Below are 25,748 nucleotides of genomic sequence, written 5' to 3'. Positions count from 1 at the left end.
GTAGAGTGAGAATAGCGCTGTGATGAGGAAGCACTATTTGATGATTCTCCAGTACCCCAGAAGGAAGCCAACTTCATTGACTAGCTACGTTATCCCCAAGCCATCTGGTGTTGGCTCCCCGAGGGCTGATCCATGCACCCCACGAGAAGCCTTCCTTTGTCACTTTGCTAATTCAAAGAGTGCTGATTTTGGCCCAGAGGAATTTGCCGGGGCACCTGAGGCTGCAGATGGGCTCCAGTGGGGTGAGATAAGGCCTCGGCAAGGAGCCAGGCGCTATTCTGGCCACCTTGCTCAGGGCTCACTTGTCCCACTTAATCACAGCAGCACAGGGAGAGCGCATCAGAAGGCACCGTCACCTTCCCAGAAGCCAAGGGAAGGAGCCTACATGTTCTTGTTTTCCTTTGTCTTTGTGTTTCTGCCTGTGTTTCCTTTGTCTTTGTCTTGGCTCAGTTATCCAATGCATCATCAAATCCATTTCTACAGAATGAACTGTGTCTCTGTTAATTCCTGAGCTGAATTGCCCTATGGCAACTGTTTGGTTGTAGCCTAAATTGCTCATTCTTAGCAGCACAGTCCTCACACTGCATTTCCCTCCAGCCTAAGGGGCTGGGACATGGAAATCCGGGATGAGTTCAACCCCACTGCCAGGCACTCAGGAGAGCAGCACAGAGAACTTTTGGTTGGCCACATGTTAGCCATGGGGAACTCCCAGGATGGCTCACAGGATGGAGAAACCAAAGGCTCCCTGCCTGCCTCCTTCCTGCCTGCTGTGCTGGGTGAAGCTGCTGTGCTGCCTGCACTGTCTCAGCATGGCTCTGGGGAAGCAGTTACCTTTTCACACGGATGTTGAGCGTGCCGTTGGAGGAGTCGATGATCTGCATGGCAGTAGCATGGGAGAGGCCGGCACACGACTTGCCATTGATAGATACTAGCACATCATTTTCCCACAGGCCTCCACGGCATGCTTTGCTTCTCTTTCGGATCTGGAAAAACAGAACAGAGAGGATGGGGATGATAGTAAGAACAGCAGCTTTTCAGTGCAGGTGCTTGTCTCCTGCTGACCCTTTTGTCGCTCTATCCCTGAAAGAATAAAATAAGGCCTAAGACTACTGTGCTGCCACTGTGATGGACCAGGCCCTGTGCCTTTCAGTATCTGCACTTGTGGTAATTCCTTATTCCAGACTTTTCCTGTATGTGGCTGCGTGTCAGCACTTCCAGCTGTACCCCCTCCTGTGAATCTGTGGTGTGATCCCTGACACACAAACAGCCCCTGTAGATGCCGTCCTCGGGGAAGCTGACATCAGGAAGAGTAGGGGGCTTTCTGGCACTTCCTGCTGTCAGGTATTCCTGCTCAAACGGCTTTGGCCAATATATTTCTGGACATCTGCATCACGCCGTTGGTGTCCTGTTACACAAGAGTAAATGTGGAGTAAATCTTTAGCCTTAACAGGAGCTGTGCGAGATATGTGTTGCTTTGTCTGAGAAGGGAGTCTGGGGCTCTAGTTCCAGACTCGTCCCTAACCTGGCCTCTTGTGGCCATCTTATACCAAGTGTTTCCTCTTCCTTCTGTTCTCAGTTATCCGAGTTATCTCCTGTATCTCAGTTAAACTACTCACTGAAACCTACAACACAGTCTAGCGTTTCTGTTAGGGCAAGCAAGCAAACCAAGTGCCCACTCAGCCCAAAAACACAGAGCTCACCCATGTAGGTAGCAATAGGACAGTTTTCTTGTAGCACCCGTAATGCACTCATTTTGCATATTGGAATTTCCAGAGAAAAACACTGCACGATGGCAAATCAGGCCTAAATGCACTAACTTTGTAAATACTTCTAGAAATTTTATTCAGATCTTACAGTTAAGTGAGAGACTTAAACAGTGCAGAGCTGTTTAATGGGGTGCAGTGAACAGACTGTCGCAGATCCCTGAAGAGAGGTAATGCACAGCAGGGCACCTTCTCCCATATCTTAGAGTTTGCTGCTTGAGCAACCAGACTCAGCCCTAATCCTCCGAGGGGCAAGAGCAGCACTTCTTGCAGGTCAGCCTGTCAGCGGAACTGGGAGGTACTGGGGTAGAAGATGGAAAGAGGGGGGATATGCTCTGAGTTGCCTGTGCGTTCACTGGCACTTTATCACCCTGTAGCCTCTCCAGCTTGACCCCGAATTTTGCCTCTGTGCTTAAAATAGGGACTCTCTCATCCCAGCTGCCATATCCATCAGCCGCTGTCATTTTAGGCCTTTATCTCCCTCCTTGTTAATAAAAGCCAGGAATGAGAACATGTGGGTCTGTAATGAACCACTGCTGAAGAGCCACTTTTCTGCTGTAACAGTACAAATGCTGCTTCCTGACACTCCCTCAAGGTGCAGCTGCTAACTGAGAGGGGACAGCAGGCTCATTTTCCAGTGCTGCCTACTGAGACCGCAGCTAATGCAGAGGGTTAGGGGGCTGCAGGGAGGGCAGAAGGAAGACGTCCCCCTGGTATTCCTCAGAAGGCCAACTGCTGCTCCACGCCAAGTGCTTCGCGCTCAGCCCTGGATAGGAACACACTTGCTGAGCACCTCTCCCAGTTTTGGAGCGAGGGAAGCGGGGGTTAAAGACTGTCAGCAGGTGCTGAGAGCATTCTTCACATCCCATCATACTCCTCCATGCTCACTGAAACCAGCTGGCCGTGGGCTGTGACCACCCAGCCCAGAGCTGCTCGGCCTCACCAGCATCCCGCCAGCCCCTGGTCCCTCGGCACTGCAGGAACCTGCCGGGAGCACTCAGCACTGCCAGGCCAGTGCCTGCTGTGCCTCAGCACCCCTAGATCAGAGCAGGCTGCTGGGACATTAGCTGCCCCATGTGGGCAGAGCAAGGTGGGCAGGCAGTGCATGTATTTTATGGTTAGCACACGTGCCGGCCCAGCAGCTCTGGCTTGGTCTGTGCTCAGCCTTTCCCAGGGTGGCAGGAGGTCTGCAGGTGAAAGCAGCTCTAGTTACTGCAGTGCTGCTGCAGGAGCTGCGAGCTAGCTCTGTAATCCAGGAGGAGAGGTCTCCCTGTCCCCATTCCTCCTTGGGAAAACAAGCCCAGTGTCCAGCCCAGGAAGAGACCTTCAGAGTCTGAAAATAGCACGACAGTGTTCCTGGTTGTCAGTCCCCACAGGTTTATAAATCCTTCCCCGGAACTTTGTGAATCTGCTTCCCTGGGGCAGAGGGAAACCTGCTCACATTTTAATGACAACTCCCACCCCACTGCGTTTGCCAGAGAGGAGAGCAAAGGGGTTAAAGGCAGAAGGGGAATGAATCTGCAGGGAGACAGCACACCCCACAGAAAGGACAGGACCTAATGCACAACCACGTCAGCAGGCTGCAGGCCTGCTTCATTACTTCACAGGAGTGCCAGCACAGTGCTGCGGAGCCCTTCAATGACAGCCCGGAGCCTGCACAGCTCACGGCTCACTCGCAGGGAGGGCAGCAGTGAGCCCTCGGGGCACCAGGCCAGGCCAGCTGCCCACCCTGAAGGTCAGGCTGCCCTCCCGGCCACTCGCTGCCCATGTCGGAAAGATGCCCTCTCCTGGGCGCCCAGCAGCCTCAGAGCTCTGCACAGGCTGCAGACAGGGAGGACGGTGTCACCCAGCAGCTCTGTGGAAGCGGATGGGGAAAGGAGGGAAAGGAATCCTTCTGTAGGGATGGGACAAGTGGGATTTCAAAGAGAAATCCTCTCTGCTTTCTGAAGCAGATCCCTTGAGCGCTTTCTTGTGCAAGTGAGAGGCAGCAGTGAGGGACTGTGAGAAAGCAAGGTGTCGCTCCAGGGGATTACACTACCCGATCTGCAAGGATTGGCCTCTCCCTTTGTAGGGGAAAACCCCACAAATTCTCTTCTACCTACCTATCTGGTACACCTTCCACTCCTTACCTCAGTAGACACCACCCCCTCCCCATTGCACACTTTGACTCACTTGGGAGACACGTCCTGCTTACGTTTCAGCTGGGTTTCAGGAATCCCAGTGTCAGGGCCTTACTGATCCATGCTCCTCAAAATACAAAACAGTACAGAATACCTGAACGACAAAGTAATGAAATACACTGACACAGGAGATTGTCCCGCTCCCTGCACTCACACCAAGACTTCTGTTGTGACAGAAGAGCTCTTGTCAGAGAGGTTTGGTTGTCCACAGTGGCTACGTATGTGCACATATATATGCCTGTTTGCCTTTATGACATTGCCCTGTTCCTCTAATTGATCACATTGAATGAGACAGGAGGGAAGGGACAGAAGCAGCTGCGGTCAAAAAAGGAAGAGCAAAAGCAACAAATGACAAAGCAAGTAAGAAGAAATGGTGTTGAAGGGAAGGCCAGTGCTGGGAGAGGCTGAGAAGGCTAGGACTGGGCTGAGGCTCTAGCAGAGCTTTCTCAGCACAGCCCTGAGGAGACAAAAGGACACGCTGCTCACTGGACGTGTTTTGGGCGAATTCAGCCTAGCTTTCGGGAATGCAAGGGAGGAGGGGGTCAGATGCAACTCGGCAGCATCTGTCCTTCAGTATGGACTATATTTAGGTAGTGGTATGTGGGGGGTGAACACACGCTGGGATGCTAATAATAGAGTAGTCCTGATAGTAACTCAGTGGCTTCCCATCTTGCCTGAGTACAGCCCAGGGAACCTGTCCTGAAACTCTGCAACCACCGTCCCTACTGGCCACAACCCCTTCCTCATAAAAAAAAAAAGGAAAGATGCTGTGGGTAATCAGAAGTGGTTCGCAGTGCCTTTCAGGAATCTAACAGGTACGTGCCATCTTTGCCCTTGCCTCCCCAAGGCACTCAACACCTCCCTCATCAGCAGAGCTCAATCCATACAGCAGGAAGACAAATTACATTATACTAAAATCCACCCAGCAGCAGCTGAGCAAGCTCAGGCCAAGTAAGAGTTGGATGTTGACTACAAGTGGTCTTTCTCCTTCCCCTCTCTGATTGCATCTCAAGTTGTATAGCTGCCCCCTTTCCCTCAGCAGCTACAGCGGAGTAGTTGCACCCTATGGCAATTCAGCAGTATTCACATTTTATTTCCAGTCTGAAGTGAAATGTAGTCATGTCACAGGGTCCCCAAGGAGGGGTAAGAGCTGCCTTGTTGTAGTATGAAGCAATACAAAGCATTACCAAGGGGGAATGAACTCAGGCAAGATCTGAAGAGCCAAGCAACATCAGGGTCTGCTCCTCCCAGCACTTCCTGCTCAGCTGAACCACAACCACAGCAGCTGATAGCTGCAAGAGAAGAAGCAAACCCTCCATCTCTTCTTTCAGCACATCTGTGTTAACATCATTTTGGTTACTGGAACAGTTTGGTTTTCCTACAGGGCCAGGGCCAAATCTTTATTTGTGCAAGGAAAAAAACAGCCCTGTGGTTAAGGCACTAGACTGGCATCCAGGAGGCCTGGAGGAGTTTTTGTGTAACCTCGGAGAAAACACTCACACTGAACTGTAAATGACAGGAGCCTGGATATCAAAAGGTTTTTCTAATCATTTGCTCTGACTCTTAGATTTCTTTCTCTCAGCTGCCCATCTGAACATAATGATCCAGTAAGATACTATTTCTATGCCTTGCCTGTTAGGGATGCAAGTAGCATCACATCTTTGTGTTACTGCTGTATTTTTATTAGAGGAGAATATTTACTCTAACCTATTATAATTACACCAACCATTACAATTACATGTCTTTATTTCATTCCAATAACTTCTGCCCTAACACCTTGTTCCAGTTTAAGAGGTGCCACTGCATTGCATCTTGGTAAAGCAGGTCCATTGTCCCTGCAGACCTACTTCAAAGGTCATCCACAGTGAAGCTTAAGCAGAAGGTGTTTAACTAGAGAAAGAAGGGAGAAAACAGACATTTTCTGGAATGATAAACAAATACAGCAAGACAGGGTGGTAAAAGAAGGTATCTTGAGCACAAGGACAGATTGGGTGGTTTCTGGGCAAGGGGTCTGGAGATGAAACCTGGTGGTGGCAAAGGATGCTGGTGCTAGACAATCCACTGAGTGTGTACAGGACTCCTCTAGTCTGTTACCACCTAGAGGGAGTGCACTGGTGAGGATATAGCTATCCTAGTGTTGGGAAGAGAACACATCTTCAGTGCACCGGGCCTAATTCTGATTTGTACCAGTGGGTACAACTGATGCAAAACAAACACAGCCAAGTGGGGGCTGTTAGTTTTGCCTGTCTGTTGAAACCAAGTACCTTGAAAATACATTTTGTGCTGATATTACCTGGGAGAAAACCAGAAAACAACCCCAAACAATCTACCTTCTTTGCCTAAGCAGAGTTTAGCGTGGAGCTTGCTGCTGGGAACAAGTGCCTCACCAGAGCTGACTGCAGGTAGACAAAAAGAGGCTTTATCTCTGTGGCCTTTTGTTACTTGATAGAAGAGTAGCTGAAAAGTGAGTGAAGTGTTATACCACTGACAAAGAATAATGCCACATGTACTACAAGAGATACTAAAAGTATTTGGTAAGCATTTTGCTTTCAACAGACTGAAGCAGCAGGATATCAAGTTTTTTTTTTTTTTTTTTGTATGATGCAAGGATTCAGAAGGAACAGATAGGTACACCAAAAAGCAAGAGTCCTGGTGCTCATGTCTAGCTGCTGGGACAAGAGATGGGAGTGTTCAGAAGAAACATGCTCACCTATTTCATGTAGATCTCTTTCTAGATGTTCAACCTTCCTCTTCATGACGTAAAAGATATTAGGATTGAAATCTAAGGGAATTAAATGTTCACAAGCAAATCCAGCTACCAACATTTTACAGTGTCAGGCACTGAGCTGGGACAGGAGTGAGTGGGCCTTGAACACAGGGCAGAGTCATCCAGAGACATGGCTTCAGTCCTCCAGAACAAGATGCTCTCAACCTTAGCACTGTGCGCTGGTGCTGTGCAGTGAGGATTAACAAACTTTGAATAAAACCCTTATTCAGAACAGAGGACTTTTAGTTACTGTCTATTGTTGAACAGCTGCAGTCTCAAGTATAATACATGTATGCCTCCAAAGCATTACACTTAGGTAGGAGCAACTTGAAGAAGACATACCTGCTATTATTTTGGTAGAATTAGGATACAATCCAGGTCAAAACTCATGTCTGTAAGAAGTTATTGTACACAACATTCATCGTATTTTCAAGTATGGGCTACCGCACCAAATGACAGCACTCATTAACCTTAATAGAGCCTCTCTGAAGTTGTCTGATACGGATGAGCACCACACTTCTGCAGCTCTGTGGCCAGGACAGGACCAGCCAGGACAGAAAGGGATTAGACAAGCAGCCCTTTCACCTGAAGGATTCAGAGAGACTTTGGCACAGAAACATACCAGTAGCAGGCTGAATAATGCCAGCAAAGTGCCTGTTACTGTCAAACCGTTGAAATGGTCCTGGTCCTACCTTTGGCTCTGGCCAGGTAGTGCTCTCCTGAACAATTCCCAGGCACAGTCTGGGAGCTAGAACAGGGCACTGCCTATGGACAGCTTGCATGTGGCCACCCAATTCAGAAGAGGGGAAGAATTCTAACTGCTAGATATTGCTCCATGCCACACCAGCAAGCCTCTGTGCCAGTGCAGTCCCAGGCACATTTAATACACCACATACAGGTGTAGCTCGTGTGGTTTCCCCACAGCTGCTGACAGTCATCTGACAGACATTCTTCCTGCCTGCTACAGCATAAATAGGATGCAAGGACAGAACTGCCCAGTCTCTTCATCTCTGCAAGGAGGAGAGTGGAAGCTTTTGTCACAGTGTCCTTCAAGCAGAAGTCTTTGATGAGCTGTGAAAGCGAAAAGCATGAGGCAGCACAGCTGTGGTCACATGGCAGAGGAGAAATTCAGGACAGTAATGTGTGGAGGACCAGAAGACAACATCCCATTTTTTCATAGGTGTGACTTCATCATGCCTTTTGGAACATGAAGGTACGCAGGGAAAAGAAAAGATTTAACAGAGTGAAATGGCTTGAGGAGTGAGAGAGGAGTACTATACCAAGGGTTAAAGATTAGCTGAGAGCAAGTGTAGACTAAAATTCAGTTCCTAATTGTTTTCTAACTATCATAGGCTTCCCAGTCAGATGGGAGAGCAATCTTTCAGTTAGTGTTCTGGAGAGAAAAAGATATATCTAGTACCCTACATTAGGGTGAAGTTAATGAATTTATGAAGTCCTACTAGTCTTGTTTTAAAATAAGTAGATACTGCCACTTAGCATTTCCTGTGTCATTTCACTGAATAAAAGCTCTTTTTGGTCTAAACCACAATCCTGTACTCCACAGTAAAGACAGTTTGTAGGGAATGGCATAACCAGTGATCCCTGCCATCCACACAGCCTGCTCTCCATGCTTGTTTGAAAGGGAGTGCCTGTGTAATGCTACTTCCTTGCAGGTAGCTCCAAGCCCCTGGTGATACAGAGGGAGTTGTGGATCAGATCCTTGGATGATACATGTACAAATCAATAATGGTGATTTGTAGCTGCAATAGCATGATTTTCTCTTTAGGCCATCTTCCTATGACTATCTTGGAGGTCCTATCCCCTCATGCTGGGAAGGGCAGAGCTCTCCTTCCAAGCTCTGCACCTCGCTTGCTGCCATCCCAGCGCTGCACTGAGCTTGCAGCTCCTCAGCGGCGGAGCAGCCCTGAAGCCCTGTGTCCTTCGGGCACACAGTGACTGCCAGGCTCCTCTGAAAGTCCCACCAGTGCTGCAGCCAGCTCTCCTTCACTGGCAGCCAGTGGTGGCACCTGTCTAGGCACTGACAGGCCATAAAACATGTCCAGGAGCACTCCCAAAACTGCCTGAGTAACTCCTTCCACAGCACTGCCAGCCATATGCGGCCCTCCAAAGCCAGCATTAGTGACTGCTATAGGCAAGGCTGCCAGGCACACCTTCCACACCTTCCTGGATGTGACGTTAAATGTCTGCAGGAACAGGTATAGACCTGCCTGTCCACCTTTCACTGTACGGAGGAGAGGCAGAGAGTGCTTGCGAGTCTGCAAGCCATCAGCCCTATTTGGGATGGAGCTGGCAGCCTTCAGCAGGAATAATGTCACACGAGCAAAGGCGAACAGGACACAGCAGCCAGGCCATGCGTCACAGGGAGCAGTGGCACGGCACATGGCAGCAGGGCTCTCTGTGTCTGGCAGAGGAGACAGTAGAGACAGAGGATTTGCAGCAGAGAAACACAGGAAAGTAGAGATTGGTAAGAAAGAGGTCAAAAGGAGGTTGTGATGAACTGCTCTTAAACGACAAAACAGTTGTTGCTTTTAATAGCTATCCAGTCCCGTGGCCACTGCTTCCCCTAACAATTCACTCCATTGCTGCAGAGTATTTGTGCAGAAGTGGGAACTGAAAGAAGCCTCCTGAGTTAAAAGGGCCAATCCTCTGTTGTTTCACATGCCAGGCTGTTTGCTCCAGCTCATAACCTGATTTTAAGAGGTTTTTAGTTGTTTGCCTGGATTGGAAAGTTGTTGCTGAGCCTCCCTGGTTAGTTACTGCTGGTCTTTCCGTGCACGCTTGATCGTTGACAATGCTGTCCTATATTTGAACAGTGCTGCTGGTGTTTGCCCAACATCTATTTGTAGACAGCAATCATATCTCTCAACCTTTGTGCTAGATGAAAGAAGCCTTCTCTCCTGTCCTTTTCTATAGCTGCTCTACCTGAAATTAATATTTTTTCAAAGTGGCCGGCTCCATAGGTGTGGTAATTCCAGTGAATGCTCACTCGTACATCAGACAGCAACATCAATGCCTTCATGTTTTGGTTACATGCAGCTTAGCTGAGGCTCACTCGTTTGCCTTTTTCTCAGCAATGCATCATTTTGCTGGCTCGTTATCCTCTTGTGATGCACTAACATGCCCAGATCTCTCTCCTCTACCATCAGTACCTCTTGGAAAGCTTCCAGTTTCCACTAATTTCTTCAGTAGTACTTGTGGACCAGACTAAGCTGGAGGTACAAGTGTCTTCCGTGCTGCTTTTTATAGTAATTAACTAGGTTTCCCTCTAATGGAATAAATCTTGTTCTGTAGAAAACTCCCTAAAGGCAGTACATGTACTTGTACCATCTTAAAGCTACCCCTGTTGATCCTAAAAATCATTTCCCTAATACAGCTCCATGTTATGTTTCTGCTTTGGCTGATGATGGATTTAATGCTTATGTCGTATCTTACGACTTTTCTCAGACTAGCTATTTCACATTTTATTTAGTTTCAAGTGCATTTGATGCACATACCGTTAGTGCAAAGAAATCCTCCAGGACCTGATGGTATTACTCTCCATTACTGTAAGCTCTTTTCAGAGTGGGTGAACCTTCTCATCATGAAGGCTTCCCCTCGCAAGGTGTGCTGTGCATTTCAGGAAAATGTGCTTTTTCCTCAGCTTTTCTAAAATAAAAATCTTACCATCTACGGACACTTTTTGTTTCTTACTTCTGAGCTTATTTTCTCTTCCCTGCTGACTGTTTCTGGCCAAAGATCTGTTGTGTCGTGTTGCTGTGTTGTGTTGCTACCACACAGCCACTGAGCTATACAAAGTCACCTTTGGTTTGGTAAGGGATAGCATGAATTCTCATTATCCTTTATCTGCTTCACTGGGTAAGAGTTAAAAGATTCATTACAAATGATAATAAGCTAAATGTGAAAGCACAGTAGTTCAACTGATTTCAGTTATAAGGACATTGCTGTAACTATGAACAGAATAGAGATTTTGTTTTCCTTTTTGGGTTCTTTAATCTTATATTTTCCCTTTATTTGTTTCTCTAGTTCCCCGTATTTCAACCCTTCCTAATTTCTGCAGAATTATTCATGTCCTCTGTTGATCTTTTATCCTGCTGTGTATCTGCCTGCTGAGCATATCAATGTCTGTTGTTTTTTCAGCTTACTCATTACCAAGTTGATATTTTAATATAACTCTAATTTAAAAATCATCTACTCTTTTCCATGGAGGGTTCCCCAGACACTAATAAATTCTCTTTTGCTTCTTCTTTTGCCTCACCCTCTACTACCACATCTCCACATCTGTTTTTACGAGACTGAACTGTTATGGTACCACCAATCCTTCATACACACATCAGACATTTTTTAGCACACAGACACTGCAAATGATTGTTAGGGTGGAACAAAACATTCAGTGTGTGCTTTTGTAGGAGAGTTTATGACAAAAGGAAAGACATACACAGTTACAGATCTGGAACCATGTAACCAGTAGAAAATAATATTAGCATTTCAATCTTGCTTATGTTATTTAAACTTGAGCTTTTTCGTCAATACCCACTGGGAGGCTTGAGGGAAGGGAAGGGAAGAGAAGGGATACAACAGGCTTAAAGAGTTTTCAGAAATAACAGATATCAAGAACAGAAATTAAAGTGATTGATCATTTGATTGCTATCAATCAGATTGATAATAATCTTCCATATGGAAAAACAATAACAAGATGATGATATAAACATTAGAAAGAAGAAAGGCAAGAGGAACTGTGACTGTGTAAAATGATCATTTAAGGTAATGAGTTTTCCATGGATTTGTAATACAACAAAGAGTGACTCAAAATGGGAAATCCTACTTTGTGCAACATTTAGTCTTCGGAATGTCTGACTGCATGATGTTATTGAATCTTCATTGGGAAACAGTTGAGATTTAATCAGACAGGTAACACCAGCTGTTCACAAATAATTATCTGTTTATGTATAGGCTAAAATACCAGGACTGTCAATTCTCATGTACTTCATAGAGCATGCTGATAATCAGCTGGGGGGTGAAAGAATTTTCCTCCGCATTGCGTTACTAGAAAATTAGGTGCATTGCTGAAGTTTAGTTTCCTCTGACACACCTGTGTTGCAAGAAACACAAAGGAGACAGGAAGCAGGAGGTGGACTGCCCATTAACCTTGTCTGTTATAGCAATTCCAGCATTTCTACATAACTACAGTGCAAACCGTTTCTATATAACTTGTTATACCTGATTCATTTCCACTCATTGGGCCCAAATAAGTTTTTTATCTGCTTAGCTCTTCTTCAGCCAGAATGGTATAGGGAAACAATTTGATTCAACATCCAAGGGTAAGCATTTTTCCTTTGTGCTACTCCTGTGACTTTCCTAGTCTAGAAGTTGAAATTGCCTGAAACGACAGCACTGGAATCCCCAGAGACACCCAACTGTATCCACTCAAGTGTTTCCTGATACCTCCAGGATATTCGTGTCTGCATCTTCTTTCATATTTTCTACAGTTTCATCCATGTTCCTGTTCTATTCTTCCCCATCCTGTCCAAATAGATTTTGCTCTAAGAACCAAAGCACTAGTAACAATTTCTGTTCTGCTAAGACAAAGTTTTCCTGGCTTAGAACTTCTCTTTCTCCCCAAGTCCTTTCTTTGACAGCAACTAGCTTACTAATTGACCCTTCTCATTTATCTAATCTGTCTTTCCATGCACGCACAACATGTTCTTCACCATGCTAACAAACACTCTGTTATTTGACCTTACCTCTGCGAGGCAGGCTCAGTCTCAGTGACACCTCCCTCTGACACCACATGTCCCAGTGCTGTGCAGTGGCTCTGATATCATGGAATGGAGGCAAACTGCACATCCACAACTCAAGGGTCCCAGCTCTAACAAACCAATACAGCTTTAACAAACACAACACCGCCCTCTTTTTCTGTGTGATAACATATGGCCACAGTCCCTGGTCAGGATTCCTTAGTGCTGGGACCATTCCCATCTTTGGCTCCCAGAAGATCCAGACGCTGCTAATGATGTTAGAGATTTGGCGGATGCTTTGCAGTCAACATTTTGGCCCAGGCTACATCCTACAGGTGTCAATAGCAGAATCCTAACTGCAGAAGAATGAGGAGTTGATCTTTCAACTCAGACAAAACCTGAGATTCAAACTTCAGCTCTCTACCTGGTAACAGAGGAGTCAGGCTACGCCCTGAATTCTGGGGGTTTATTCTCTTCTAAGCATTCTACAATCAGATAGGACCTTACTAGGTTCCCAGTAAGCATCCATAAAGCCTTTCTTTGGAGACTGACTAAACAGTGTTGTCTCTACAACAGCGAGTGTTTATGGTCACTGGGATGCCAGTAAATTCAGGTTAATAATAGCCCCAAACAATAATCATAAAAGCAGTCCTACAGGAAGAATGATTTATGCTCAAATGGATTTATATCAATTATATTTTCATTTTTTTTTCCTCAGATTGAAAATACATTTATATATTTGCATTGTTAGACTTAAGGTACAAGACCAAGTTTGGGATGAAAGCTAGTTTTAGTTAATATCTTTCTGGAAGTGCCACTAATCCTGGAGCAATATTCCAGGCACCTTAAGGTGCAACTTGGTCTGGGCACTGGCTAGTTCTTGCTCCTGTTCTTCCCCAAGTAATCTTTACAAGATACTCAGTACCTCCTTCCTCTTCCAATTCCAGTTTCTTGACCATTGAAGGAAAACAATGAGTCAGAACAATTCTGCAAAATTTATGTGGCCAATGAAAAGCCCATTTTGCTAATAACCACCGATTCCAGATACCTGTTTCGAGGGTATTCCTTCTCTTCAGCACCTGAAGCTTTCTGAATATGTTGGTTTTCCTACAGATAATCTTTATTTATGGAAGAAATGCCTACTTCAGGGCCAAGCTGCGGGGATTCAAACAGTTTGTTACAGATGAACACTCCTTGACCTGGGGGCACAGAATACTTCGTTTTAAAATTCTCTGTCAGACCCACAATCTACTTAAGGAAACAGAAAGGGCTGGGCAAAGCATTTTTTCATGCCTGCTGCTGGGTGCCTTCCAGCGAGACATCCCAAGATATCATTGTGTCAAAGCTAATGCAGCTGCTAGGAGCTTAATAAACACAGGACTTTTTTTTTTTCCCTTAATTTTTAACCTACTCAGTCATCTTTATGTAAAGAAAACAAGGACAGCTGTTAATCAAAATTAGTGCAACACAAAGTTCGTATTTGTTCCTTTTTTATTATTTCAACTCTTCCAAACAACTGTTTTCCTTCTGTCCTTGAATGTGAACCCATACTTGCTGCTTAGAGCATCAAAAATACTTCAGACTGTATTGAGAAAGCTCCGGCAATGTAAGAGCCCCTAAGAAAAGCACAGCTATTTTGAAAGCTGGAAAATAATGAAGTGTTACAGACAGTGTCATTGAAATACAGCTTCTGTTGCTTTCACTTCAGTTGGTTTTGACTTCGTTGGATGCCTTACCCAAACACCGAAGCCTCTGTATGTGAACGCGAGCCCTTTCCCTGGGCTGCCGCTGCTGCTCTATCTCTGCAGACAACTGGGGGCATTGCACAGGTTGTGTGCAAACTGTGCGCTATCCGACCTGCCCTGAGAAACCAAGCAGATCTTCCCCTGACGCTTCTTTATTTCTGCCTCGGTAGCACCGTTTCAGGACCCGTACCCCACCCCACTCCCTGCCTGCCCACTGCCCCGTTTTCCCTTTCAGAGCTGTGGCACAGCAAGGAGCTCCCGCGGTCCTTGCTGGCAGCGAGCTGCCCGGCTCGGCACAGCTGCCCTGAGCACAGCCTGCCCGCAGCTCGCACCCTGCGGTCCTACCTTGGACACCTGGAGGGGCTTTTTCTGCTCAGAGCCCCCTTGCAGGCGGAAGCCCCAGGGGGCGCCTCCAGACAGCGTGATCACCATTTCTTCCTCGGCTCCCATGGCTCCTGCGCTGCGGGTCCTTTATCTCCCCAACGCCGGCAGAGCGCGGCTCTCAGCAGGCAGCATCGCCCCGGCCCTGCCTCCCCCCGCTGCCCCCGAGCCCCTCTCCTCGCTGCCTCCCCCAGCTCCGCGCACCCCGGACCCGCCCCGCCCCGCCGGGACACCCGATGCTGCTGCTGGGCCGCGGCCAGCGCCGTCCCGCACACGTGTGCCGTCAATCTCAGCCCGTGCCCGCGGCCCCAGCGCGGCAGCGGGGCTCAAAATAGCTCGGCCCTGACCTGCGGGGCGGGACGGGGCCGCTCGGCGGCCGCTTCACGTCCCCGGCCCCCCGGCACAGCCCCGCGGCAGGGGCAGGGCGGCACCTCGGGGACACCTCTCCGCGGCTGCAGGCGCCAGCGCCCGCCCCGAGGCCGAACGGGGGCAGGCAGCCGGCGCCTCGCCGCCCGCTGGGGGCCCCTCCGCGGCCCCGCGGCCCGGGGAGCGGCTCCGCGCCCGGCTCCATCCCCGGCCCCCCGCCCCCGCCGCCCCCCGCCCGCCGCCATCGCGGGGCGCTCCCCGCGCCCCGGCGGCCGCCGTGACGTCAGCGCCGTGCCCGCGGGCGGGGCGCGCGCCTGCGCGCTGCCGGCACCGGCGCGCGTGCGCGGCATCCGGGCCCTGGCGGGCGGGGCGCGGCGGCGGCCGGGGGTTGGCGGGGAGTGCGGACGTGGCAGGCGGCGGGCGGCGGGGCCGGCGGCCGGAAGCGGGCCCGGCGGCGGCAGCGGCCCCGGTACCGGCAGCGGCGGTGAGCGGGGGGCTGGCGGGCGGGGGGCGGCCGCGGGGGCGCCCTGAGGCGCGGCCACAGCTCCCCGCTGCGGGGCCGGGGCCTGCGGGGCGCTGCGTGGGGCCCGCTCCGTCCCCGCGCTGCCTCCGCGCACGGCCCCGCCCGGCCCCGCCGCGCTCCCGCGGGGGCCCCGCGCTCCCTCACGGCGCCGGGCAGCGCTGAGGGGCTCCTGCGGCGCGGGGACGGAGCTCGGCGGCCTGCGGGAGGCGAGGGAAGGGAAGGGAAGGGAGGCGGCCCGGCGGGGCCTCGGGCCGAGGCGGGCTGCTGCGGGCCGCCGCCGGGCTGCTGCGGGCTGCCCCGGGCTGGGGGTGCGGGGGGGGCTCGGCTGCCCCGGTCCCGGGCCGCAGCTCCGCATCCGCCGCTTGTGCGTGTGGCGGGCCCGCACCCGCGGGGCTCCCCTGGCAGCTTCACGCCGTGCCCTGAGCCCTGCCTGAGCTGCCCCGCGCTGCGGCAGGAGCACGGGTGGGCTGCTTGCACCCACATCACGAGCACCTGCCAGGGTTGTTATCGTTTTTTACAATAACACGAAAAACAGAGATCTTCAGTTTGATGCACAGCATTAATTTTCAGCTGCTAACATGGTAGCTTCATAGCAAACAGCTCTAGTTTCTTTCTGTCACAGGGTTCCTTAGTAAACTGCACTAAAAGTTTAGGGGAAACGTTAGAGGGGAGAAGCAGCCATCTGACATACAGTGCACAAGGCCAGGCTTCGTTTACGTGCCGTGTCAAGTCCCATCCCTAGAGCGAGGTGGCTGGTTGCAGGTGCTGTCTTAGGCCTTAGCCTTCAGTAATGTGGAGTTGTTCAGAATAGACCTGCAGATCTTTGGGGTTGATGTATTTTGTTTTTTTCTTTTCCCTTGTCATAGAATAGGTATTCTGGCTATGGGATTGTTAGAAATACATTTGGCCTAAAACTCCCCCTTAGAGGAGGCTTGCTGTACGCTGTCAGCAGAAGTACGAGCATCTCTCTCCATTTTTGTGTGGGAGAGGTTCCCACTCCTGGAACTGCCCCTTTCTGCTTAAAGCTGCACCACTCAGAATAATCCTTTCTTGCTATAGACAGTGGGAAGTGGAAGGTGATGAAGGCAATACTGCTTTTTAATTTGCTGGGACAGTCACTACAGGTTCTAATGTCGTGGCTAAAAGCTGAATACTTACAGAGAGCAGATGTGTAGAGGATTATTTCTTTAATGAGTTGTTCAATGCTTGTACCTTTTTGAGTGTTTACTTCTGCTACTTACTGTAGAACTAAATTTTCTTCCTGTAACATTTATTATCAGAAGGGTCAAAAATCCAAGAAAGAATTGATAGTTGGCTGAGGAAGGGCAAAGTACAAAGAACGACTGAAAATAATCACCAACAATGTCTCACAGAACAGACAAGGTGGATGTTTCTTGTTATTTAGGTTTCATCAGCAATGAGTTATGAAGAGAAAGCTTGTTTTTATGTGTTCAGTGAGGTTCATTGTTAGCACAGAAATCATTAAACTATGAGCCGGGCAGTCATGCACCGGGAAAAGCTAATTGTGAGATTTTCTGGTTTCCTGCGAGTGATGGGAATTGCGTAATGCATGTTTGCATAGAGGAAGTCAGAGTATAGAAGCTTTAGGTGAAAAATAGGCAGTGTTACAATGCATGTGCAGAAAGGTTGTGCACCATTATAATAAGCCTTTGGCCTTACTAGTTATTTACCTGTTTGTTTGTTCTTCCTTCTGGCCTCTTCTATAAACTTTAAATAACTTTCAACTTTTCCTAATCGATTATACTTGTGCAGAGTTCACCAAAGTGAGTCAGATGACTTCACACATCATAACGTGTACATGGAGTTAAAGCTAAGGAAGGAGATAAATCTTTCACCGTCTTTTTTTTGAGGTGTAATTTCCAATGACTTTTGCCCCTACAGGACTGCTTTTCAGGAGCAATGCCAGTGACTGAGTGTTTGTGATTTTTTTTTTTTTTTAGGGCTTTATTCCAGAGGTAGAGGTGTAAATCAGTCCTACCATTCAACTTCAATCAGTTTTATATATTTTTTATTTTTTTTTGACTTAAAATTCTTGTGATGATGATAGGGATTGGAAATAGTGGTAGGCTTAAAGTCTGGTAAAGACTAAGACTTTTAAATTCCATATTTAGCCACTTCTGCGCTCTTGTAACTTAAATGTTGTCTTGGACCTTGCCCAAGATGATGAAACAATCTAACAAAATAGGGTTTAAGGTGGCTCTTACTTAGAAGAACATGGAATGATCATACCTCAGAAGTGAATGATAGTTTGAAAGACCTTTTCAAAACAGTCCACGAAGGACTGGCCTCCAAAATTCTGCACCAGAACCTGTTGTGTCAGTGAGGTTCTAGCAGCTACTCTCTTTAGTTTTCCTGAAAGTCTTTGATGAGAATACTGAGGCTTCTGGACTTTCACTGGTGACATTAAATTGTAAAGTCTTATTTTTAAAACAAGATGTCTTACACCTCTTGTGAGCTGTCAAAACACATGTTGTTGGCTCAGAGAGTCAATTCCAGTAGTGTCACTTGGGTTGTTTTGGACAAATGTATGGAGTGCATGCTGCTGTAACGGCCTGAGTACTTCCAGATCAATTGCCAGTCTTTGGTTTCCAGGATATGAACTTTTTTTTCCAGGTTTTTCTGTAGAAAAACAAGACAGGAGCTTCTTGGAGTTGAGGAGAAGTCAAGTGTTCTGTGAATGCTTGTAGAGGACATCATAAAATCGTATCTGATGAAAAAAATGAAGGATGTCTGTCTTTCAGGAGAGTGATCTGAGAATGGTGCAACTTTGCTTTGTCTCCAAAAAAGTTACAGCCTAGATGCTTTAGAAGCCCTGTAGGTAATACTCTGAATTGATCTGTGGAGATGCCAACTGTGCCTTTCTGTCCCATCTTCTGGAAGGGGTTTTAGTATCTGTGGTCAGAAATCAAGTTGGCATATTTCCTTCAGGTCCAGCAAAACATAGCAGGCCGTGCTATCCTCTTCTTTTATTTTTTTTTTTTAAACAAAGATCAAGTCAGTCCAGAAGTTGAAACTAACAAGGCTTTTATTTCTCTGGGACCAGTGAAAAAGGGACTAACATCTTTCTGGAGAAAAAGAATTTCACTGTACGCACTTGGTTTAGAAAGCAGTCAAGAACTGATGAGATCAAGCATCTCAGTTTCAAAAGGGAATTAAGTGAATGCAAACAAAAAAAAAAAAGATGAGCTTGCAGTTTGCAAAGACTGGGGAGACTTGCTGATTGAAACGCTCATGTGAATCACTAGTTGTTTTTTTTTTTTAAATAGGCCATAAAAACTGAACTGTAGTCTTTGTTTGGAATACAGAAACCATTACAGAAGTGTAAGATCTATTCCCAGTATTACTGTGTATTTTTCTCCCATCAGTTTGCTGCTTACCAGCTTTGGTTGTCAATCTTATTTAACGGTATCCCAGTATAAAGTTTGACTGTGTGCACTGACACTATTTTGACCAAAATGTGCATGGTCAACTGCCTTTGTACAGAGGAATAAAAGAAAATGGCAGAGTGACGGCTGTATATTCTGCAAGAGAATTATTTGAGTTATTTGTAGTAACATCCACTTGTTGTCATAGTATTTACCACTCGTATCAGTCCTGGTTATTGGATCTTTGTGTACGCTACCTTGTGAGCAGTAATAGGATGTTCGATAGCATCTTAAAACATTACGTTTGGCTTAGCTCTGGTAATGTGTTACCATGTACAAATGAACGTCCTCAGTACTTCCGTCAAGTGGGACAGCTTTCTCCATTTCTCACTGTATGGTGTATGTATTTCATTCTTTCTGTCACCTTTCTTCATGTCATAAGAAATAGAGCATAAAATCCTCGCTTTTCCCACTTCTCCTTGAGTGACCAGCTTCTAATTTATGTACACAGTTTTGGATGCAGGCAAAATGAAAGCTGTTTGATAAAAATGACTGGTGCTGGGGGAGAGGGAAAATGGATTCATTCAGTGACAATTCTTTTCTGCCTTCTCAGAGGTGGATACTTCTGGCCCTGCCCTTCATGATACTCCACATCGGTTATGAGCAAGTGTGCCACAAGCCTTACATTTAGAGCAGGTTGAGCAGCCAAGATAAATGAAGCAGCCTTGTCCGCAGTTTCAACACCAAGCTAATTCTCGAGTCTTCCTCTTCCGTTCAGCTCCCTCTTTGACCCTCTGCTGCTACAGAGCAAGCGTCAGCTTGTGTTGTGGTGGAGGTTGGCCTGTGCTGGCTGTCACGTGGCCAGCTAAAGGTTTGAGGTGTATCTTGCCTTCCTCTCATTTGGGGCACTTTGTAACCCAACAAAGGAGATAATTGCCTAGTACTAATTTACATAGAGTCTATCTCAAAACGTTTTTCTCTGGAAGGTTTGTATTAAATGAGCTTGCCTCTTGGTTTCAGTATTACTGAGGAGAGAGCAAGAAGCAGACAATACAATAAAAAAAGTCAGAAGTTGTTTGCTAGAATAGAAATAGAATTAAATATTGAGCTGTTCTAGCCCTGTTGCAATTGCTTGGGCAACCCTGAGATATGTTCAGGAATATCCACGCTGAGTCCTGCAGAGTTTTGTAAGTGTGATGTGTAGAGTGTCTTAATGATTGTAGCTCAGGAGGTGTCCTGCAGGATGCTGCTGCTTAGACTGCAGCTTTTCCTGGAAGAAGGACCTGTTTGTAGGAACAGTGACTGGAAGCCAAATTCCTCATAGACAATCCAAAAAGAAATAGTGAGGGGCAGGAAGAAGCGAAAGCAGCCCTCCTTCCTCAACATGACCATATGTTCTGAGCTGCTTAGGTAGAGCAATCTTCTGCCATGTTCTCCCTTTCTTTAACCCCCAGCTTTGCAGGAGGAGCTGTCCTGCTTGTCTGGTTGCAGTGGGCAGAAAAAGGATGTGGGTAGGTGTGTGAGTGCAATCTGGTCCTAGTTGCCTGCCCAGGGAGGAAGAGGTTAACCTTCAGGGGAGCTGGGGAAGGGTGCTGGTCCCAAAGTCCAGATTTCGTGGCCCCGTGGCTGCTCAGGTTAGACTGTTCTGCAGAACTAAGTCAAAGGTGGAGTGGGAAACCTGAATTTTTAGCAGTGACCCTCTTGCTTGCTGTAAGCATGTTTAGAAACTTGGCAGGCTGATAAAAAATGTGTAATAAGCTGTTGTAAATGGCATTATATGTTACTCTGAGCAGTAAATTACCTTTAAATATTAAAGAGAAGTTTTTCTAGACAAAAGCCTTCTCACTGCCTCTGTGCAGCTTGAAAAACAGATATGAAACTTCATTTCCTTTCATGTAAAGTTAAATACCTCATTTTCAGAGTAAGCATTGGCATGCTTAGCATTAAGACTTACTGTATTTACTAGCTCTGGGAGGTTAAATATCGAATGCATGGTATTACGCTAGCTGTCTTCTGTAAAGAAATAGATGATTTTGATGTAAATGTTTTCTCTTCATATAATGTATGTGGATCTGAAAAAATTCATTTGTACATGGATGGTTCTTACAGGTCTGTAGTTACTTTAGTACCCTTGTGTACAATTGTTGTGCCAGTTGTTGAAATAATACTTAAGCATCATATTTTTGATAATGTAAAAAGTCAACCTTAGCATTAGTTGGCATCCTGTAATCAATGAATAGGCAAAACAGCTCGGCTGTCTGTTATCCGCTTGCGTTAAGCTGCAGATTCCTCACTGGGATTTACCTCAATTGGCTGATGGCTGTTGCAGATGTATTTGTCTCCTCTGTGTTAAGATTTACTATTTATCTTTAATGTGCAAGTTCATCGTGGGGTTGGGGGCAAATACAGTTATTCACTTAAGCTTGCGTCTTTATATAAACTGAAGTCTTTTTTGATAAATCAAATTGCTCTCCAAACACAGGTATGTTTACGTTGTTACTGCAGAGACAGCATTAGCTGAAGGGTAACAGCAACACATGGAGCATCCAAAGGAGAGCAGGGGATGCAAAAATGTCCTTGAGACTGCAAGGCAATCTCCTGCCAGCGGAGGGCCTCATTTGTGTGGCCCTTTCCAAGTGAAGGGCCCTGTAGCTTATCTGTCTGCTTGGTACCATGGCTGTACGAACTGCCTGCCTGGTTTGGGGTCTCCCAATGTCCTTTCTATTTTTCTCTTTATAAAGTTAGAGGGCTTGGGAATGCATCTATTAAGATCTCTTGCATAGCTTTGCTAAGAAACTTATCTTCTGTCTCTGATGTTTTGTTTCCAGTCTTACACTTTCGTATAACTCCTTTAATGACATCTTAGCCTGTGCTGCTTTTCTATTTCAAAGATCTTTCTTAGATGAGCATGCTGCTTGTGGAATATTCTAGGTTTCTGAAAATTATGTATGTAAGGACTTTAAATGATTTACTGTTTGAAAAATCTCAAAATTCTACATTGTCCCTGTTCAAGGTACTTGCAAACACTTCAAGAAGCAGCCTGTGTGGATATTGTCTTATAGCAAGGAAGCAGGGTAGCATAGAGCTAAAGGGTGAACTCGTGGAGTGTTACGTTAAGGAATCTTTCATCTAAGTAATGAAATGTGTTTTTCGTTGGTCTGATGATTTTAGAGGCAGAAGTAATTTGTGAGGTGTCTGAGGGAGCTTGATAATATCTGATATGGAGTGACAATCTTTTTTTCTAAGAAGTTGATCAGAAGTCTAACCAGTATAGAACAGTGAGTAAGTTGGTTGGAAAATCTCTGAGAATATTGTTCTCTAGCTCTTATAAAGCATTTATCTTACTTGAAAAACTGCTGTGCATGAGTAAATTACTGTTAACATTTTAACATTACTAGTGTCTCAGGATCTCTCATTTCTGTGAAAACAGTAGAGAAGTTGGCCAGTTTGGTTTTATGTCTACTAAAAGCCATTTTTCACCCCTTTTTGCAGGTGAGATTAGTTTGGGGATGTGAATACAATGAGTGTAAACCAGCAGACTCACACAGGGCCTCCTTATGGGCAACCTCAGCCTGGATATCAGGGATACCAGCAGCCTGCCTACGGAGGACAGCCATTGCCAGGGGTTCCTCACGCGCAATATGGAGCTTATAATGGTCCAGTGCCAGGATACCAACAGCCAGTCCCTCCACAAGGTACTTCTCAGTCAATACTTAATGATTGATAACCTGTGAATTGTTACGTGTGGAATTTTTTCTTTATAATTCCTATTGTTAGCTTTTATGGTAGCAATTATCTTCTGTATGTAGCTTGCGTGATGTTAAAAATCGTGTTCTTTCTGTATATGCTCAAGTTATTGATCTGCCACTTGTCTGTTTCAGTGGGGTTTACTCTTTTCCTAATAACTCATAAAATTAACGTGTTGAGGAACATGGCCTAGCTTTGTTCTGCATGTCCTTGCCCCATGGTACTGAAGCTCTTGAGCAGAACAGTATTCCTGAAGAGGTCATGCTGAGGGGCAGTGGTTGATGACTTAGAGATTTATAATAGAGTCCTCGTTACATTACCATGTAGAAGGATTAGTGCTCTGTCTTGAAGGATTAAGATGTACAGCTCTGGATAGAAAGCATGTTCAGAGCTAGTTTCTCCAGTATCTTTAAAACCAATAGAAAGCTTTTAGACATGTGGGCATACTAATGTGTTCCAGAACTTCCTTGGTTCTGCAGGATCGTGTCACTTGTTCAGGTTTTTTGTGTTTGAGTACCTAAATTGTACTGAGAGATGAACAGTGACTTTAACATCAGAAATGTAGAGGAGAAAATAGTCCATTTTTGCATTGATTTTCTGAGGAAAGGAGGAGTGTGCTAATGGTCTCTGTGTCAATGAGAAGGACAGAACAACCAAAGTGCCTACTGCTGAAATGAAACTAACTCAAGTGGGAGACTAAAATTTGTGTACTGAGGAAGAGACTTCAAGGGGAGATAAGTGGTTACCCTGGATTTTATTTTATTTTATTTTGGTTGGAGCTAGAAATGTGGTATGCATAAGAACTGGTGTTACTCAGTTTTGCTCCATCTTTCTCTTCTTTCTTTAATTCTGTTCCTCCCCTTCTCCTGGTGAATCTCTTCCAACAGCACTCTCAATCCATGGGTTTTGATCTAGTTTCAAAAAGGGTTTGAATTCCTATAAAAGTGATGAAAGTCAGAGCTCGGCAGAGGAAAGAAATCCTGCTTCCTGGAAAGATGCAGGCAGAGCTTTGAGCACTCTGGCCACTCAGCGTAGATAATAACCAAGTAGTGTTTCCTGCCCCATGGAAGGAATAGGGAGAAGTTGGACTCAAATCTCAGTTGTCAGGTTGCACATTTTGTACCTGCTCTTGTAAATTCAGGATTCCTGTCTTTAGAAGGAAGGAATGTAAAACTCTGAGCACTAACACAATAACCAGAAGTTGACCTTTTGTTAGCTGCTGAATATAGGATTCAGCTAGAAACAAGAGGCAAACAGTGCATTAACAAACAAAAAGAGCAGCCAGGTGATAGTGCCAGTTTCTACTCCCATCTTTATCATGTTATGTTCATTGTAGGTCTTCGCAGCAAAATGGGTTGTAACTACATAATGTAGAGGGGAGAGAATTCATTTCAGAAGTGCTAGTGTGACAGGACTTTAGAGAACACCAAGGGGTAGAAGGAGAACTGCTGATGCTACTTTGTGATCTCAACATATTTGTCTTAAGGGGGTATTTGAGGGGAAAAAACACAGTGAAAAGGGCTTGGAGGGACTGAATGGCGAAGTGTTGGCAGCGGGTGCCATCCTCAGTCAGGGAGCGTTCATGTTTGAGTTACATGACAAACCCTAGCTCTAACTGATGGAAACATGGAAGTGTTGTGCCAGTGGTGCTAGCGTTGCTCAGGAACAGAAGAGGAGTACTGCACTGCTAGCTGAGAACAGCAGCTTCCTGCTATGAGAAGAACCAGGACAACTTTGCACAAATTTTTCATTCAATCTCTCAGTTTTGCTTTTGATGAGACTGTACAGTTGAAAGTGCAAATACAGTTATCTGAATACCAGTGACAGTTAGGTTGCTGCTGGATTATCATACATAGACTCAGTTTATGATCCTTTTTACACTTGTGTTCATGTTAATATATAAACTGTGTTGGTAGTGTACGTGGTAGAACAGTGAGGAGTATAGAGTAAGGAATAAATAGTAAATGTGATAAGGATTTTGTGTACCTGATGCTTTCTGTACAACAGACTGTCCTCAGCATTGGAAACACTGTCTCTCGGTGCTTTCTCTCTGGCTTGATTTACTGGTGTATTCTGTCTTTCCAGGTTATTTTCCTTCCTTGGGGTTCCCTTCGAAGGGCTCTCCTGTTTCTCTCAACTCTGACACTTCTCTTGCACCTAATTTCATAGGTAAATGGTGTCCTTTCTGTGGGAGCGTTTGTGGCGTGCCACTCCTACTGTGGGGAAGGGGTGGTTCTGGTTCTCTTAACTGTCTTCTGTGCCAAGTTTCCTTTCAACATGGATGTTTATCTCAAAGGTGTGGGTACCTGATTATTCAGGCAGAGGTGGATGGGACTCTTCCAACTCTATATGTAGGCAGCACTCCAAAAACATGAATAGGATATGAAGAAATAATTCTAGTAGAAATCCCTTATGCCTGCAGATTTATAGATAAAAACTGACTTGTGACTGTTTTCTAAAGGTTGATTTCAAAACCTGAATTGGTCCTTGCAGGTTTTGTCAAGAAGCCTTAGTTTAAAAGAATGTCGTGTCCTGCTTGGGAAAGAACTAAAATGTGAGGTCTGAAATAAAAGCATTGTAATGCAGAAATGAGGAATCTCCCCAGCTATGGGGAATTTGGTCTTAAAAGTCATGGGATCTCTATAGCTTGGGTTTAAACTTAAGGGGAAAACAAGTTTTTACTTCTTTAGATACAGCGTAGAAGCTAGGAATAATTATGATTCAAAAGCTGTGGGTTGAAGAAAGTAATGTTTTTGCAGAGGTAGCAACGAAGATACAAGAACTAGAAACATTTCAAGAAATCGTATTATTTGTCCTTCTTTCTAACTAGTGGTATTTTGGAAGAGCTATTTCCAGCAGCGTCTATTTGTTTAGAAGAATAGGGAGGCAGAACTGGGCCAAGTTCTTATAGTCTCAGGGCTTTGAGTAAAATCACAGGCATTTCCCGTTATGCTGTCATCTGCCTCTGTTTTGAGGTCTGTGATGAGTAAGGACAGTATCTCAAAGGTATTGAAGAGGAACCTCAAGATTCCTCAAGAGCAGTGAACCTTAAGATGATAAACCACTAGATATTCATACCCCTTTAAGTGATTTTTTTTCCAGTGGTTATTTGATCAGTCTGTGCTAATGGTTAG

The 25,748-nt window shown here is 46.1% G+C and overlaps 2 protein-coding genes across 7 annotated transcripts in view; one reads left to right on the top strand and one right to left on the bottom strand.

Moving 5' to 3' along the window:
• The window catches only part of SYNPO2L (synaptopodin 2 like), a 34,669-nt gene extending 19,511 nt beyond the window's left edge, over positions 1–15,158 (bottom strand). Inside the window, exons 1-2 of one of the 2 annotated variants that reach the window (XM_068689490.1) lie at positions 14,557–15,158; positions 832–983 (exon numbers count right to left, since the gene is read on the bottom strand). In XM_068689490.1, the coding sequence (XP_068545591.1) occupies positions 832–983; positions 14,557–14,661 (257 nt within the window). In that variant the 5' untranslated portion in view covers positions 14,662–15,158. Of the gene's footprint in view, positions 1–831; positions 984–12,472; positions 12,495–14,556 lie in introns of those variants that run through there. The other variant, XM_068689491.1, reaches the window with a different exon arrangement.
• Positions 15,159–15,297: 139 nt separating this feature from the next.
• SEC24C (SEC24 homolog C, COPII coat complex component) overlaps positions 15,298–25,748 on the top strand; it is a 33,438-nt gene continuing 22,987 nt past the window's right edge. For 2 of the 5 annotated variants that reach the window (XM_068689489.1, XM_068689484.1), the window contains exons 1-3: positions 15,298–15,442; positions 22,360–22,562; positions 24,700–24,783. In XM_068689489.1, the coding sequence (XP_068545590.1) occupies positions 22,388–22,562; positions 24,700–24,783 (259 nt within the window). In that variant the 5' untranslated portion in view covers positions 15,298–15,442; positions 22,360–22,387. The remainder of the gene's footprint in view (positions 15,443–22,359; positions 22,563–24,699; positions 24,784–25,748) is intronic. The other 3 variants (XM_068689485.1, XM_068689486.1, XM_068689487.1) reach the window with 3 other exon arrangements.

The sequence above is a fragment of the Anas acuta genome, chromosome 7, assembly GCF_963932015.1.
Source record: "Anas acuta chromosome 7, bAnaAcu1.1, whole genome shotgun sequence".
Taxonomy (NCBI): Eukaryota; Metazoa; Chordata; class Aves; order Anseriformes; family Anatidae; genus Anas; species Anas acuta.
This window is presented reverse-complemented; position numbering and strand designations above follow the sequence as displayed.